The sequence below is a fragment of the Mus caroli genome, unplaced genomic scaffold (assembly GCF_978045245.1).
Source record: "Mus caroli unplaced genomic scaffold, Mus_caroli_1 scaffold_8, whole genome shotgun sequence".
Taxonomy (NCBI): Eukaryota; Metazoa; Chordata; class Mammalia; order Rodentia; family Muridae; genus Mus; species Mus caroli.
The window spans coordinates 127,820,494-127,837,191 of record NW_028227263.1 but is presented as its reverse complement, the minus strand read 5'-3'; the positions used below and the strand labels follow the sequence as shown (position 1 = coordinate 127,837,191).

At 41.6% G+C, this 16,698-nt stretch overlaps 1 protein-coding gene across 1 annotated transcript; it reads left to right on the top strand.

Annotated features, from left to right (window-relative positions):
- Positions 1-369: 369 nt before the first annotated feature.
- LOC147003477 (oocyte-specific homeobox protein 5) lies at positions 370-1,856 on the top strand. Its single transcript, XM_085841026.1, has 3 exons — positions 370-586; positions 713-912; positions 1,398-1,856. The coding sequence occupies exons 1-3, from the start codon at positions 370-372 to the stop codon at positions 1,854-1,856; spliced, it is 876 nt and encodes a 291-aa protein (XP_085697152.1).
- Positions 1,857-16,698: the final 14,842 nt, after the last annotated feature.

Here is a 16,698-nt window from a genome sequence, read left to right as displayed (position 1 = left end):
TCATGGAAGAGGCAGACTAGGTGGTGGTCTGCCTTAGCAGAATTTGCCTGCCAGAAGGACAGGAGCCAGGACATTTAAACATAGGGGGAGAACATCCAATTGCCAGCCCATCCTGACAAACAGTCTCTTATTAACACTGCTGTTTAATGCATATTTATTGCAATACTGAAAATACTTGTAAGATTGGGAAACAGAGGAGGTTGTTCAGAAAGAATGAGGGTCCTGATTGATTCCTGCTCCAAAATGTCCATAACAAATGTGGTGTATACGTGATGGGTAAATGGGGGTTCTCTGGAGCTTTTCTATTGTGTTTTCTTTTACCAGGTTCTCCAGTACAAGAACATACTCCAATAAGTTCAGAACATACATATGGCTGAAGGTCCCTCCTTGCATCAAAAACTTCAAGTGGCTTCGAATATACCCATAGATATCAGTTCCCAAATATGTCAAGAACCGGCAAGGAACTTAGCTTTTCAAATGAATCAGAGTCCCCTAGTGATGCCAGGAAGTACAATGCAATCAAGTCTTTCAGTCCCTGAAAGGAACCTACTTCAGCAAGAGTCTGAAGGACCATCAAAACAATCAGGTATCCAAATGCAACAAGGTGCTGTAATGGGCCAAGGTTTACAAACTCTGAGAAGACTCTCCGGGCATCCAAGTCAATAGATACCTAAAAGACCCTCAGTGAATTCTTCTTTCCATGTTCCCATAGGTTGTATGCCACTGTCAGATAAATATGTTAACAAACAAACTGGCCCTGTGGCTTCAAGAAAGCAACGAAAAGAACGCACTGTGTACACAAAAGAACAGCAGCGCCTGCTGCAAGAACATTTTGATGAGTGCCAGTACCCAAACGAGGAGAAAATTGTGGAGCTGGCAGTATTGGTTGGTGTTACAAAGATGGAGATCAAGGTTAGCTTCTCTCTTTTTCCTCCATCCAACAGCAACATTGTCCCTTTTCTCATTAGGCACTTGTATTGTGTGCTTCTGAAAGGCTTAGGGGAGGGTGGACAAATATAATATAGGTGGTGGATATTGATTCATCAATTGCTGGGCCTCAATTCTCCAGTAACCAAATATCAAAGTAACCAGTAACCAGTATCAAAGAACATTATTCCCATGTAGGGTCTCAGTGACCTAGATATCAGATATCCTACTAAAACACAGAGCATACTAGTTGAATCTCCCCAGTTTTTTTGTTTTTTTTTTTTTTTTGAGAAGGGGGATGTCAGTTCATGCACAATCTACCTTACTACAACCTCCTAGGGATCTTGAGTCTCATGCTTTCTGTTGCTGACTTGTGAAGTATTGTTATAGAAACTCTGATTCAAAAGTTTCACCTTGTGGTCCAGTTGGGGGCAAAGGGGTATTCTATTGATGTTTGCTTTGTTTTTCAGATCTGGTTCAAGAACAACCGAGCTAAGTACAGGCGGATGAACCTCCAAAATATTAAACAAGAGCTGCCAGAGTCAAATGGAATCTCTAACGCTGTTTCTGAATCAACCCAATTTCCTGGTTCCATACCTGTTGTTGCCTCTGACAATGGGGAGTCCATGTGGTCAGGCATATTTGGTGAGGATTCCATTCCCAACCTCAACTGCAGCCAGGAATCTTCCATGCATTGTTTTCAATCCTGTGATGGGAACCTGTGTTGTCTGCAAGAATACCTGCTTGATGGCCATGCCCCTGTTACAGCTTGGAATTCTGGTCAATCAGCAGCAGTTGAATCTCAGACTGACTTAGCAGTAGCTGAAGCTCCAGTCGGGCTGGCATATGCTGCTCAAGCCCCAGAGGATGCTCACAATCCAGATCCATCTGCAGATGAGCTCTGGCAAAGGATCCTTGAAGATTTTTGACACATCAGATGACTGGCTTACTCTGAGAAACCCCTCCACTCTAGCTTACTCCTCTCAGGTCGTTGACGAGTCCAGGCCTTACAGCCATGAAGAAGGGTGTTATACACACCTTTATTCTCAGTATTTGGAGAAATAACCAGTCTTATCTGTAGAAGCATTATACCACTGTGTTTTATGTAGTGCGATTGTTTTAAAGTCAGTTTAGTGATTAATTTTTTATTGTTAGAGTATATGTTCATTAAATAAAAGGAGAAAATAGTAAATTTAAAATTCTTTTAATTCATTATTTAATTCATTTTTCCAGTCATTACACCCTTAGTCCCCCTGACGCACAGTTCCACATCCAACCCATTCTGTCAGACATTTTCCTCTAATATTTATGCATGCAAAGGCAAGAATGCATGTATGTAAGTATCTTTGGAGTTGGAGTCATAAAAGAGTGTAGGCTCTCCTAGAGTGAAACTATAGACAGTGGCGTTCTCACAAGTGTTCGTTTGGAAGTCAAATCTGATCATCTGCAAGATATAAATCATGTGGAGTAATCACTCTGAGAGCACATAATTCAGAGTCCATTGGTAGAAAATGATATTTTGTTTAGTATATATTTGGGGTATCTGTGGATTCATGCAACATAGGGACCCACTATCAAGTCTAATTCAAGTTATATGAGTTCCTATGCCCTCTCCTTGCTTCAAAGATCATGGCATGCAACAGGAACCCTCGTAAACATGCAGAACATGCAATCATATAATAGGAAAGCAATAAATCTGATAAATACTGTGAGCCACCTACCCACAGAAATATATCTCATTTCTTATGTACAAAATAGTTCTGTTTATTTTCTGCACTAATAGCTATTATATGTGAATAGAGGTCAGAGGAAAATTGGCAGGGATTAATTTTCTCTTTCAGCCTTGTTAGTCTCAAGGCTGGAACACAAGTTCAGGCATTGTAGGAACATGCTTGACAACAGGAGCCACCTATAGGGCCCTCCTGCACTGCTGCTTTTTACTTTGATACTGGGTCTCACTGACCTGCCAAGCCTGCCCCAGTTTGCCTTCTGGCTTCCTCAGCCTGGAGTGGTTGGCCTTCCAGATCTGAACCCCAACCTGATTTTTCTGATTTTGAGGAATAACCCCATTATTTCTTTTTAAAAGTTTTTCTTCTTTTTTCCTTTATTTATATATTTATTTATTTATTTACACTCCCGATTTTATTTCCCTCCCACCCCCCATCCACCCTCTGACTGTTTCACATCCCATAGCTCCTCCCCACCCATCAGTCTCCACAATGATGTCCCCACCAGTCATCCTGGATCCATCCAGACTTCTAAACTCCCTGGGACCTCCAGTCTCTTGAAGATTACGTTCATCTTCTCTGACTGAACCCAGACTCAGCAGTCCTCTGCTGCATATGTGTTGGGGGCTTCATATCAGCTGGAGTACACTGCCTGATTGGTGGTCGAGTGCTTGAGAGATCTTGGAGGTCCAGGTTAATTGAGATTGCTGGTCCTCCTACAGGTTCTCCCTTCTCAGCTTCTTCCAGCTTTCCCCTATTTCAACCACAGGGGTCAGCAGCTTCTGTACATTGGTTGGGTGCAAATATCTGTATCTGACTCTTTCAGTTGCTTGTTGGGTCTTTTGGAAGACAGTCATGATAGGTCCTTTTGTGTGAGTGCTCCATAGCCTCATTAATAGTGTCAGGCCTTGGGGCCTCCCCTTGAGCTGTAGCCTACTTTGGGCCTGTTGCTGAACCTTCTTTTCCTCAGTCTCCTCTTCATTTCAATCTGTGAAATTCTGCTTAGGGTGAGATCAGCATGTCTCCCACTCTCTCTTAATGCGGCATAGTTTGCAGTGTTCCCAGGAGATCTGCTACACCCCAGGCACACAGGAGGCAGGGTCCAGACAGAGACATCTAGACCAGCCAAACTGATGGGGCACAATGAATGCAGTGTCAAGGGAAAACTCTGTAGCACGAATTTCCCTTGTAAGGAAACTGGAGAGATCCTACCACCCCCATTATTTCTTTAGTACCTCTGCTGTTTCACCCCACCAGCAGTGCATAAATGTTCCTCCTTGCTGACAACTTCTCCATCATTAATTTTCATTGGTTTTATTGATCTTTACCATTCTGACAAGGTAAGATAACCTCTCAATTAGTTATAATTTGCTTTGTTCTGATTGCTAAACAAGGTGTAGTTTGCTTGTTTGTTATTTTGATACAATGCCTCTCTATAAAAAGTCCTGGAGGTACTGGACCTCTTTTGGTAAGTCAGGTTAGAATGAACTTCACAATGGTCCTCCTGTCCATATCTCCTAAGACCTGGGATAAATGCTATGTTTTAACAATCCCGGCATGTTTAATGTTTATTAAAGAGTTTCTCAGGGATTTTTGTTTATCTTTTAATAATTTCACTATAGTTCTATACATTTTAAAAATCTGATTACTGGTTTTCTTGGTTTTACTTTATTTTTGTTGTTTTTTTTTTGTTTGTTTTGGGACAGGGTTTTTCCGGTATAAGCCATAGCTCTCCTGGCCTTTTCCTTTTTAGAAAAGCCTGAGCTTGCCTTCTGAATCCTAGGATTAAAGGCACGCACCATCAGTCATGGGTTGCTTAGTTTTGAAACTTAGTCTGTCTTTGAACCCCTGGCTTTTCTAGGCATTTTAATTAGATCAGGATGGCTTGGAACTCACGGAGATCTACTTGCCTCTGCCTACACACACACTATGATGGCTACTTCTTCTTAGTCCCCATTTTAAAAGATGTTTTGTATATTCTAATCATTACCCCTCTGCTATTGTCATGCTCAAATTGTAAAAACCCTGAAGAGTCCACAAAGAATCACAACCTGCTGTAATTACATGAGGCATTATTCAAGCTCAAGCTTGGGCCACCAACCTTCCTGAGTGAACCCCCATGTCTAAGTGAACACATTATATAAAGGAAAAAAAAAAAAACCACAAGCTGGGTTTCCAAGCCTTGGCATTATATGAGAGGGTAGAGGAATGACATCCTTCAAATCTGATAACGTTGGTCACACATTGAGGCAAAACCATACAGCTGGAAAGAAACCTTTCTGACCTGGGAAAAGGAACCTGTGCTATCAGAAGCTGGTGTATTATTACAACTGACCAAATTGTCTGGGAACACTTCCTTGCCCTTCTCTCATAACTAATAAGTGGGGTATTTATGGTTGGTTTTTTTTTTTTGACAGTTACTGTGGTGTATATTCAAATAATAAATTCTTATTTTATTAGGTATTTTCTTCATTTACTTTTCTAATGCTACCCCAGAAGTCCCCCAAAACCCTGCCTCCCTACTCCCTCCCTGCCCTTCCCAATTCTTGCCCCTAGCGTTCCCCTGTACTTAGGCATACAAAGTTTGCAAGACCAAGGGGCCTCTCTTCCCAATAATGGCTAACTAGGCCATCTTCTACTACATATGCAGCTAGAGACACAAACTCTGGGGGTTACTGGGTAGTTCATATTGCAAATGGTAGGAAGAAACAAGCTGGAGTAGCCATCCTAATATCTAATAAAATCGACTTCCAAGCCAAAATCATCAAAAAAGACAAGGAAGGGCACTTCATACTCATCAAAGGTAAAATCCTCCAAGAGGAACAATCAATTCTGAATATCTATGCTCCAAATACAAGGGCAGCCACATTCATTAAAGATACTTTAGTAAAGCTCAAAGCACACATTGCACCTCACACAATAATAGTGGGAGACTTCAACACACCACTTTCACCAATGGACAGATCGTGGAAACAGAAACTAAACAGGGACACAGTGAAACTAACAGAAGTTATGAAACCAATGGATCTGACAGATATCTACAGAACATTTTATCCTAAAACAAAAGGATATAACTTCTTCTCAGCACCTCACGGGACCTTCTCCAAAATTGACCACATAATTGGTCACAAAACAAGCCTCAACATATACAAAAATATTGAAATTGTCCCATGCATCCTATCAGATCACCATGGACTAAGGCTGATCTTCAATAACAACATAAATAATGGAAAGCCAACACACACGTGGAAACTAAACAACACTCTTCTCAATGATACCTTGGTCAAGGAAGGAATAAAGAAAGAAATTAAGGACTTTTTGGAGTTTAATGAAAATGAAGCCACAACATACCCAAACTTATGGGACACAATGAAAGCATTTCTAAGAGGAAAACTCATAGCTCTGAGTGCCTCCAAAAATAAACTAGAGAGAGCACACATTAGCAGCTTGACTACACACCTAAAAGCTCTAGAACAAAAGGAAGCAAATTCACCCAAGAGGAGTAAACGGCAGGAAATAATCAAACTCAGGGGCAAAAATCAACCAAGTGGAAACAAGAAGAACTATTCAAAGAATCAACCAATCGAGGAGCTGGTTCTTTGAGAAAATCAACAAGATAGATAAACCCTTAGCCAGACACACTAGAGGGCACAGGGAAAGTATTCTAATTAACAAAATCAGAAATGAAAAGGGAGACATAACAACAGATCCTGAAGAAATCCAAAACACCATCAGATCCTTCTACAAAAGGCTATACTCAACAAAACTGGAAAACCTGGATGAAATGGACAAGTTTCTAGACAGATACCAGTTACCAAAGTTAAATCAAGATCAGGTTAATGATCTAAACATTCCCATATCCCCTAAAGAAATAGAAGCAGTCATTAATAGTCTCCCAACCAAAAAAAGCCTAGGGTTTAGTGCAGAGTTCTATCAGACCTTCAAAGAAGATCTAATCCCAGTTCTTCGCAAACTATTCCACAAAATAGAAACAGAAGGTACTCTACCCAACTCATTCTATGAAGCCACAATTACTCTGATACCTAAACCACAAAAAGACCCAACAAAGATAGAGAACTTCAGACCAATTTCCCTTATAAATATCGATGCAAAAATCCTCAATAAAGTTCTCACTAACCAAATCCAAGAACACATCAAAACAATCATCCATCCTGACCAAGTAGGTTTCATCCCAGGGATGCAAGGATGGTTCAATATACAGAAATCCATCAATGTAATCCACTATATAAACAAACTCAAAGACAAAAAACACATGATCATCTCGTTCGATGCGGAGAAAGCATTTGATAAAATCCAACACCTATTCATGATAAAAGTCTTGGAAAAATCGGCAACAGACATCTTGGTTCCGGGTCCCCGCCGAGTGTATTCTGCACAGAGGTTAGGGATCCGACCAGCCCGAGAATGCTTTGCCCGAGCATCGGCAGCAGACATCTTGGTTCCGGGACCCTGTTGGGTGTATTCTGCACAGGCCCCAGACTTCCAGCCACCTTCTGGCTGGAGGAAAGGGGTCTGAGCAGAGAGGGAGCGCCTAGCCGGAGCATCAGCAGCAGACATCCTGGTTCCGGGACCCCGCCAAGTGTATTCTGCACAGGTGAGAGTACGGAATACAGAAGCTAAAAGCTTCTGGGACGGGGGGAGCCACAGAGCTTCTAAGGCAGCCCCCTTTTCGGGCCCCAGACAGCTGGCCACTTTTCTGGCCAGTGGTTAGGGATCCGACCGACCCAGGAACGCTTTGCCTGTGCGTCGGCAGCAGACATCTTGGTTCCGGGACCCCGCCGAGTGTATTCTGCACAGGCCCCTGACATCCAGCCACCTTCTGCCAGTGAAAAGGGGTCTGAGCGGAGAGGGAGCTCCTAGCCTGAGCATCGGCAGCAGACATCCTGGTTCCAGGACCCCGCTGAGTGTATTCTGCATAGAGGTTAGGGATCTGACCGGTTTGCCTGAGCATCGTCAGCAGACATCTTTGTTCCCGGACCCCGCCGAATGTATTCTGCACAGGCCCCTGACATCCGGCCAGTGAAAAGGGGTCTGAGCGGAGAGGGAGCACTTTGCCTGAGCATCAGCAAAAGACATCTTAGTTCCGGGACCCCGCCAAGTGTATTCTGCACATGCCCCAGACATCTGGCCACCTACCGGAGAGGAAAGGGGTCTGAGCGGAGAGGGAGCGCTTTGCCTGAGCATCAGCAAAAGACATCTTAGTTCTGGGACCCCGCCAAGTGTATTCTGCACAGGCCCCAGACATCTGGCCACCTACCGGAGAGGAAAGGGGTCTGAGCGGAGAGGGAGCGCTTTGCCTGAGCATCAGCAAAAGACATCTTAGTTCTGGGACCCCGCCAAGTGTATTCTGCACAGGCCCCAGACATCTGGCCACCTACCGGAGAGGAAAGGGGTCTGAGCGGAGAGGGAGCGCTTTGCCTGAGCATCAGCAAAAGACATCTTAGTTCTGGGACCCCGCCAAGTGTATTCTGCACAGGCCCCAGACATCTGGCCACCTACCGGAGAGGAAAGGGGTCTGAGCGGAGAGGGAGCGCTTTGCCTGAGCATCAGCAACACACTTCTTGGTTCCGGGACCCCGCCCAGTGTATTCTGCACAGCCCCAGAGATTACCAGATGGCGAAAGGCAAACGCAAGAATCCTACTAACAGAAATCAAGACCACTCACCATCATCAGAATGCAGCACTCCCACCCCACCTAGTCCTGGGCACCCCAACACAACCGAAAAGCTAGACCCAGATTTAAAAGCATATCTCATGATGATGGTAGAGGACATCAAGAAGGACTTTAGTAACTCACTTAAAGAAATACAGGAGAACATTGCTAAAGAGTTACAAGTCCTTAAAGAAAAACAGGAAAACACATCCAAACAGGTGATGGAAATGAACAAAACTATACTAGACCTAAAAAGGGAAGTAGACACAATAAAGAAAACCCAAAGTGAGGCAACGATTGAGATAGAAACCCTAGGAAAGAAATCTGGAACTATAGATGCGAGCATCAGCAACAGAATACAAGAGATGGAAGAGAGAATCTCAGGTGTAGAAGATTCCATAGTGAACTTCGGCACAACAATCAAAGAAAATACAAAACGCAAAAGGATTCTAACTCAAAACATTCAGGAAATCCAGGACACAATGAGAAGACCAAACCTACGGATAATAGGAGTTGATGAGATGGAAGACTTTCAACTTAAAGGGCCAGCGAATATCTTCAACAAAATTTTAGAAGAAAACTTCCCAAACCTAAAGAAAGAGATGCCCATGATCATACAAGAAGCCTACAGAACTCCAAATAGACTGGACCAGAAAAGAAATTCCTCCGGACACATAATAATCAGAACAACAAATGCACTAAATAAAGATAGAATATCAAAAGCAGCAAGGGAGAAAGGTCAAGTAACATATAAAGGAAGGCCTATCAGAATTACACCAGACTTTTCACCAGAGACTATGAAAGCCAGAAGAGCCTAGACAGAAGTTCTACAGACACTAAGAGAACACAAATACCAGCCCAGGCTACTATACCCGGCCAAACTCTCAATTACCATAGATGGAGAAACCAAAGTATTCTAAGACAAAACCAAATTCACACATTATCTTTCCACGAATCCAGCCCTTCAAAGGATAATAACAGAAAAAAAAACAATACAAGGAAGGAAATCACGCCCTAGAAAAAGCAAGAAAGTAATCCCTCAACAAACAAAAAAGAAGACAGCCACAAGAACAGAATGCCAACCCTAACAACAAAAATAAAAGGAAGCAACAATTACTTTTCCTTAATATCTCTTAATATCAATGGACTCAATTCCCCAATAAAAAGACATAGATTAACAGACTGGCTACAGAAACAGGACCCAACATTCTGCTGCTTACAGGAAACCCATCTCAGGGAAAAAGACAGAAACTACCTCAGAGTAAAGGGCTGGAAAATAATTTTCCAAGCAAATGGCCTGAAGAAACAAGCTGGAGTAGCCATTCTAATATTGAATAAAATCTACTTCCAACCCAAAGTTATCAAAAAAGACATACTCATTAAAGGTAAAATCCTCCAAGAGGAACTCTCAATTCTGGATATCTATGCTCCAAATGCAAGGGCAGCCATATTCATTAAAGACACTTTAGTAAAGCTCAAAGCACACATTGCACTTCACACAATAATAGTGGGCAACTTCAACACACCACTTTCATCAATGGACAGATCGTGGAAACAGAAACTAAACAGGGACACAGTGAAACTAACAGAAGTTATGAGACAAATGGACTTAACAGATATCTACAGAACATTTTATCCTAAAACAAAAGGATATACCTTCTTCTCAGCACCTCACGGGACCGTCTCCAAAATTGACCATATAAATGGTCACAAAACAGACCTCAACAGATACAAAAATATTGAAATTGTCCCATGCATCCTATCAGACTACCATGGACTAAGAATGACCTTCAATAACAACATAAATAATGGAAAGCCAACATTCGCACGAAAACTGAACAACACTCTTCTCAATGATACCTTGGTCAAGGAAGGAATAAAGAAAGAAATTAAAGACTTTTTACAGTTTAATGAAAATGAAGCCACAACATACCCAAACCTATGGGACACAATGAAAGCATTTCTAAGAGGAAAACTCATAGCTCTGACTGCCTACAAAAAAAAACTGGAGAAAGCACACACTAGCAGCTTGACAACACATCTAAAAGCTCTAGAAAAAAAAAAGAAGAAAATTCACCCAAGAGGAGTAGACAGCAGGAAATAGTCAAACTCAGGAGTGAAATCAACCAAGTGGAAACAAGAAGAACTATTCAAAGAATTAAACAAACGCTGAGTTGGTTCTTTGAGAAAATAAACAAGATAGATAAACCCTTAGCTAGACTCACTAGAGGGCACAGGGACAACATCCTAATTAACAAAATCAGAAATGAAAAGGGAGACATAACAACAGATCCTGAAGAAATCCAAAACACCATCAGATCCTTCTACAAAAGGCTATACTCAACAAACCTGGAAAACCTGGATGAAATGGACAAATTTCTAGAGAGATACCAGGTACCAAAGTTAAATCAGGATCAAGTTAATGATCTAAACAGTCCCATATCCCCTAAAGAAATAGAAGCAGTCATTAATAGTCTCCCAGTAAAAAAAAGCCCAGGTCCAGATGGGTTTAATGCAGAGTTCTATCAGACCTTCAAAGAAGATCTAATTCCAGTTCTGCAGAAACTATTCCACAAAATTGAAGTAGAAGGAACTCTGCCCAACTCATTCTATGAAGCCACAATTACTCTGATACCTAAACCACAGAAAGATCCAACAAAGATAGAGAACTTCAGACCAATTTCCCTTATGAATATAGATGCAAAAATCCTCAATAAAATTCTTGCTAACCGAATCCCGAACACATTAAAGCAATCATCCATCCTGACCAAGTAGGTTTTATTCCAGGGATGCAGGGATGGTTTAATGTACGGAAATCCATCAACGTAATCCATTATATAAACAAACTCAAAGACAAAAACCACATGATCATCTCATTAGATGCAGAAAAAGCATTCGACAAGATCCAACACCCATTCATGATAAAAGTCTTGGAAAAATCAGGAATCCAAGGCCCATACCTAACCATGATAAAAGCAATCTACAACAAACCAGCAGTCAACATCAAAGTAAATGGTGAGAAGCTTGAAGCAATCCCTCTAAAATCAGGGACTAGACAAGGCTGTCCACTCTCTCCCTACCTATTCAACATTGTACTTCAAGTCCTAGCCAGAGCAATTAGACAACCAAAGGAGATGAAGGGGATACAAATTGGAAAAGAAGTCAAAATATCACTTTTTGCAGATGATATGATAGTATATATAAGTGACCCTAAAAATTCCACCAGAAAACTCCTAAGCCTGATAAACAGATTCAATGAAGTAGCTGGATATAAAATTAACTCAAGCAAGTCAATGGCCTTTCTGTACACAAAGGATAAACAGGCTGAGGAAATTATGGAAACAACACCCTTCTCAATACTCACAAACAATATAAAATACCTTGGGATGACTCTAACTAAGGAAGTGAAAGATCTGTATGACAAGAACTTCAAGTCTCTGAAGAAAGAAATTAAAGAAGATCTCAGAAGATGGAACGACCTCCCATGATCATGGATTGGCAGGATCAACATTGTAAAAATGGCTATCTTACCAAAAGCAATCTACAGATTCAATGCAATCCCCATCAAAATTCCAACTCAATTCTTCAACGAATTAGAGAGGGCAATCTGCAAATTCATCTGGAACAACAAAAAACCTAGGATAGCAAAAACTCTTCTCAAGGATAAAAGATCCTTGGTGGAATCACCATGCCTGACCTAAAGCTGTACTACAGAGCAATTGTGATAAAAACTGCATGGTGCTGGTATAACGACAGACAAGTAGACCAATGGAACAGAATTGAAGACCCTGAGATGAACCCACACACCTATGGTCACTTGATCTTCGACAAGGGAGCTAAAACAATCCAGTGGAAAAAAGACAGCATTTTCAACAAATAGTGCTGGCAGAACTGGCGGTTATCATGTAGAAGAATGGGAATTGATCCATTCCTATCTCCTTGTACTAAGGTCAAATCTAAGTGGATTAAGGAACTCCACATAAAACCAGAGACACTGAAACTTATAGAGGATAAAGTAGGGAAAAGCCTCGAAGTTATGGGTACAGGGGAAAAATTCCTGAATAGAACAGCAAAGGCTTGTGCTGTAAGATCGAGAATCAATAAATGGGACCTCATAAAGTTGCAAAGCTTCTGAAAGGCAAAAGACACCGTCAATAAAACAAAAAGACCACCAACAGATTGGGGAAGGATCTTTACCTACCCAAAATCAGATAGGGGACTAATATCCAATATATATAATGAACTCAAGAAGGTGGACTCCAGAAAATCAAATAACCCCATTAAAAAATGGGGCTCAGAACTGAACAAAGAATTCTCACCTGAGGAATACCGAATGGCAGAGAAGTACCTGAAAAAATGTTCCACATCCTTAATCATCAGGGAAATGCAAATCAAAACAACCCTCAGATTCCACCTCACACCAGTCAGAATGGCTAAGATCAAAAATTCAGGTGACAGCAGATGCTGGCGAGGATGTGGAGAAAGAGGAACACTCCTCCATTGTTGGTGGGATTGCAAGCTTGTACAACCACTCTGGAAATCAGTTTGGCGGTTCCTCAGAAAATTGGACATAATACTACCAGAGGATCCAGCAATACCTCTCTTGGGCATATATCCAGAAGATGTTCCAACCGGTAAGAAGGACACATGCTCCACTATGTTCATAGCAGCCTTATTTATAATAGCCAGAAGCTGGAAAGAACCCAGATGCCCCTCAACAGAGGAATGGATACAGAAAATGTGGTACATTTACACAATGGAATACTACTCAGCTATTAAAAGGAATGAATTTATGAAATTCCTAGGCAAATGGATGGACCTGGAGGGCATCATCCTGAGTGAGGTAACACAATCACAAAGGAACTCACACAATATGTACTCACTGATAAGTGGATATTAGCCCAAAAACTTAGGATACCCAAGATATAAGATACAATTTGTTAAATGCATGAAACTCAAGAAGAACGAAGACCAAAGTGTGGACACTGTGCCCCTTCTTAGAATTGGGAATAAAACACCCATGGAAAGAGTTACAGAGATAAAGTTTGGAGCTGTGACGAAAGGATGGACCATCTAAAGACTGCCATATCCAGAGATCCATCCCATAATCAGCTTCCAAATGATGACACCATTGCATACACTAGCAAGATTTTGCTGAAATGACCCAGATATAGCTCTCTCTTGCGAGACAATGCCGGGGCCTAGCAAACACAGAAGTGAATGCTCACAGTCAGCTATTGGATGGATCACAGAGCTCCCAATGGAGGAGCTAGAGAAATTACCCAAGTAACTAAAGAGATCTGCAACCCTGTAGGTGCAACAACATTATGAACTAACCAGTACCCCGGAGCTCTTGACTCTAGCTGCATATGTATCAAAAGATGGCCTAGGCGGCCATCACTAGAAAGAGAGGCCCTTTGGACATGCAAACTTTATATATCCCAATACAGGGGAACGCCAGGGCCAAAAAATGTGAATGGATGGGTAGGAAAGTAGGGGGGAGGGTATGGGGGACTTTTGGGATAGCATTGGAAATGTAATTGAGGAAAATACATAATAAAAAAATATATATATATAAAAGAAAGAAATTCTGCTTAGGGGGAGATCAGCCTGTCTCCCACTCTCCCTTAATTCGGCATAGTTTGCAGTGTTCCCAGGAGATCTGCTACACCCCAGGCACATAGGAGGCAGGGTCCAGACAGAGACATCTAGACCAGCCAAACTGATGGGGCACAATGAAGCAGTGCTGAGGGAAAAATCAGTAGCACAATGTTCCCTTGTAAGGAAACGGGAGAGATCCTATCAACCCCATTATTTCTTTAGTACCTATACTAGGTTTCTCCCCATCACCAGTGCACAAATGTTCCTCCTTGCTGACAACTTCTCCATCATTAATTTTCATTGGTTTTATTGATCTTACTATTCTGACAAGGTAAGATAACCTCTCAATTAATTATAATTTGCTTTGTTCTGATTGCTAAATATGGTGTAGTCTGCTTGTTTGTTATTTTGATACAATGCCTCTCTATAAAAAGTCCTGGAGGTACTGGACCTCTTTTGGTAAGTCAGGTTGGAATGAACTTCACAATGGTCCTCCTGTCCATATCTCCTAAGACCTGGGATAAATTCTATGTTTTAACAATCCCAGCGTGTTTAAAATTTATTAAAGTGTTTCTCTGGGATTTTGTTCATCTTTTAATAATTTCACTATAGTTCTATATTTTTTAAAAATCTGATTACTGGTTTTCTTGGCTTTACTTTAGTTTTTGTTGTTTTGTTGTTTCTTTTGGGACAGGGTCTTTCCTGTATGAGCCATAACTCTACTGCCCTTTCCCTTTTTAGATCACCCTGAGCTTGCCTTCTGAATGCTGGGATTAAAGGCACACACAATCAGGCATGGGTTGCTTAGCTTTGAAACTTAGTCAGTCTTTGTACCCCTGGCTTTTCTAGGCATTTTAATTAGATCAGGATGGCTTGGAACTCACAGAGATCTACTTGCCTCTGCCTCCCCACATACTATGATGGCTACTTGTTCTTAGTCCCCATTTTAAAAGATGTTTTGTATATTCTAATCATTACCCCTTCTGCTATTTTTGTGCTCAGATTGTAAAAACCCTGAAGAGACCACCAGGAATCACAACCTGCTGTAATTGCATGAGGGTCTTTATTCAAGATCAAGCTTGGGCCACCAACCTTCCTGAGTGAACCCCCAGGTCTAAGTGAAGGCAGTATATAAAGGAAAAAAACCACAAGCTGGGTTCCCAAGCCTTGGCATTATATGAGAGGGTAAAGGAATGACATCCTTCAAATCTGATGACATTGGTCAGACATTGAGGCAGAACCATGCAGCTGGAAAGAAACCTTTCTGACCTGGGAAAAGGAACTTGTGCTATCAGAAGCTGGTGTATTTTTACAACTGACCACAGCTGTCTGGGAACACTTCCTTGCCCTTCTCTCATGGCTAATAAGTGGGGCATTTATGTGGGTTTTTTTTTTTGACAGTTACTGTGGTGTTTATTCAAATAATAAATTCCTTTTATTAGGTATTTTCTTCATTTACAACTCTAAGACTACCCCAGGAGTCCCCAAACCCTCCCTCCATAATCCCCTCTACCCCCCACTCCCACTTCTTGGCCCTGGCATTCCCCTGTACTTATGCATATAAAGTTTGCAAGACCAAGGGGCTTCCTAGTGATGGCCGACTAGGCAATCTTCTGTTACATATGCAGCTAGAGTTCATATTGTTGTTCCACCTAGGGGGTTGCAGATCCCTATAGCTCCTTGGTTACTTTCTCTAGCTCCACCATTGGGGGCCCTGTGTTCCATCCAATAGCTGACTGTGAGCATCGACATCTATATTTGATAGGCCCCTGCATAGTCTCACAAGAGAGAGCTATATGAGGGTCCTTACAGCAAAATCTTACTAGTGTATGCAATGGTGTCCGAGTTTGGAGGCTGATTATGGGATGGATCCCCGGATATGGCAGTCTCTAGATGGTCCATCCTTTCATCTCAGCTCCAAACTTTCTCTCTGTAACTCCTTCTATGGGGGTTTTGTTCCCAATTTTAAGAAGCAGCAAAGTGTCCACACTTTGGTCTTTGTTCTTCTTGAGTTTCATGTGTTTAGCAAATTTTATCTGATATCTTGGGTATTCTAAATTTCTGGGCTAATATCCACTAATCAGTGAGTACATATTGTATGAGTTCTTGTGTGATTGGGTTACCTAACTCAGGATGATGCCCTCCAGACCCATCCATTTGCCAAAGAATTTCCTAAATTCATTGTTTTTAATGGCTGAGCAGTACTCCAGTGTATAAATGTATCACATTTTCTGTATCTATTCCTCTGTTGAGGGATCTCTTGTTTCTTTCCAGCTTCTGGCTATTATAAATAATGCTGCTAGGAACATACTGGAGCATGTGTCCTTATTAATAGTTGAAACATCTTCTAGGTACGTGCCCAGGAGAGGTATTGCTGGATCTTCAGGTATTACTATATCCAATTTTCTGAGGAACCACCAGACTGATTTCAAGATTGGTTGTACAAGCTTACAATCCCACCAGCAATGGAGGAGTGTTCCTCTTTCTCCACATTCTAGCCAGCATCTGCTGTCAACTGAATTTTTGATCTTAGCCATTCTGACTGGTGTGAGGTAGAATCTCAGGGTTGTCTTGATTTGCATTTCTCTGATGATTAATGATTTTGAACATTTTTTCAGGTGCTTCTCAGGCAATTGGTATTCCTCAGGTGAGAATTCTTTGTTTAGCTCTCTGCCCCATTTTTAATGGGGTTATTTGATTTTTCTGGAGTTCAGCTTCTTCAGTTCTTTGTATATATTGGATATTGGATAGTCCTATCAAATTTGGGAT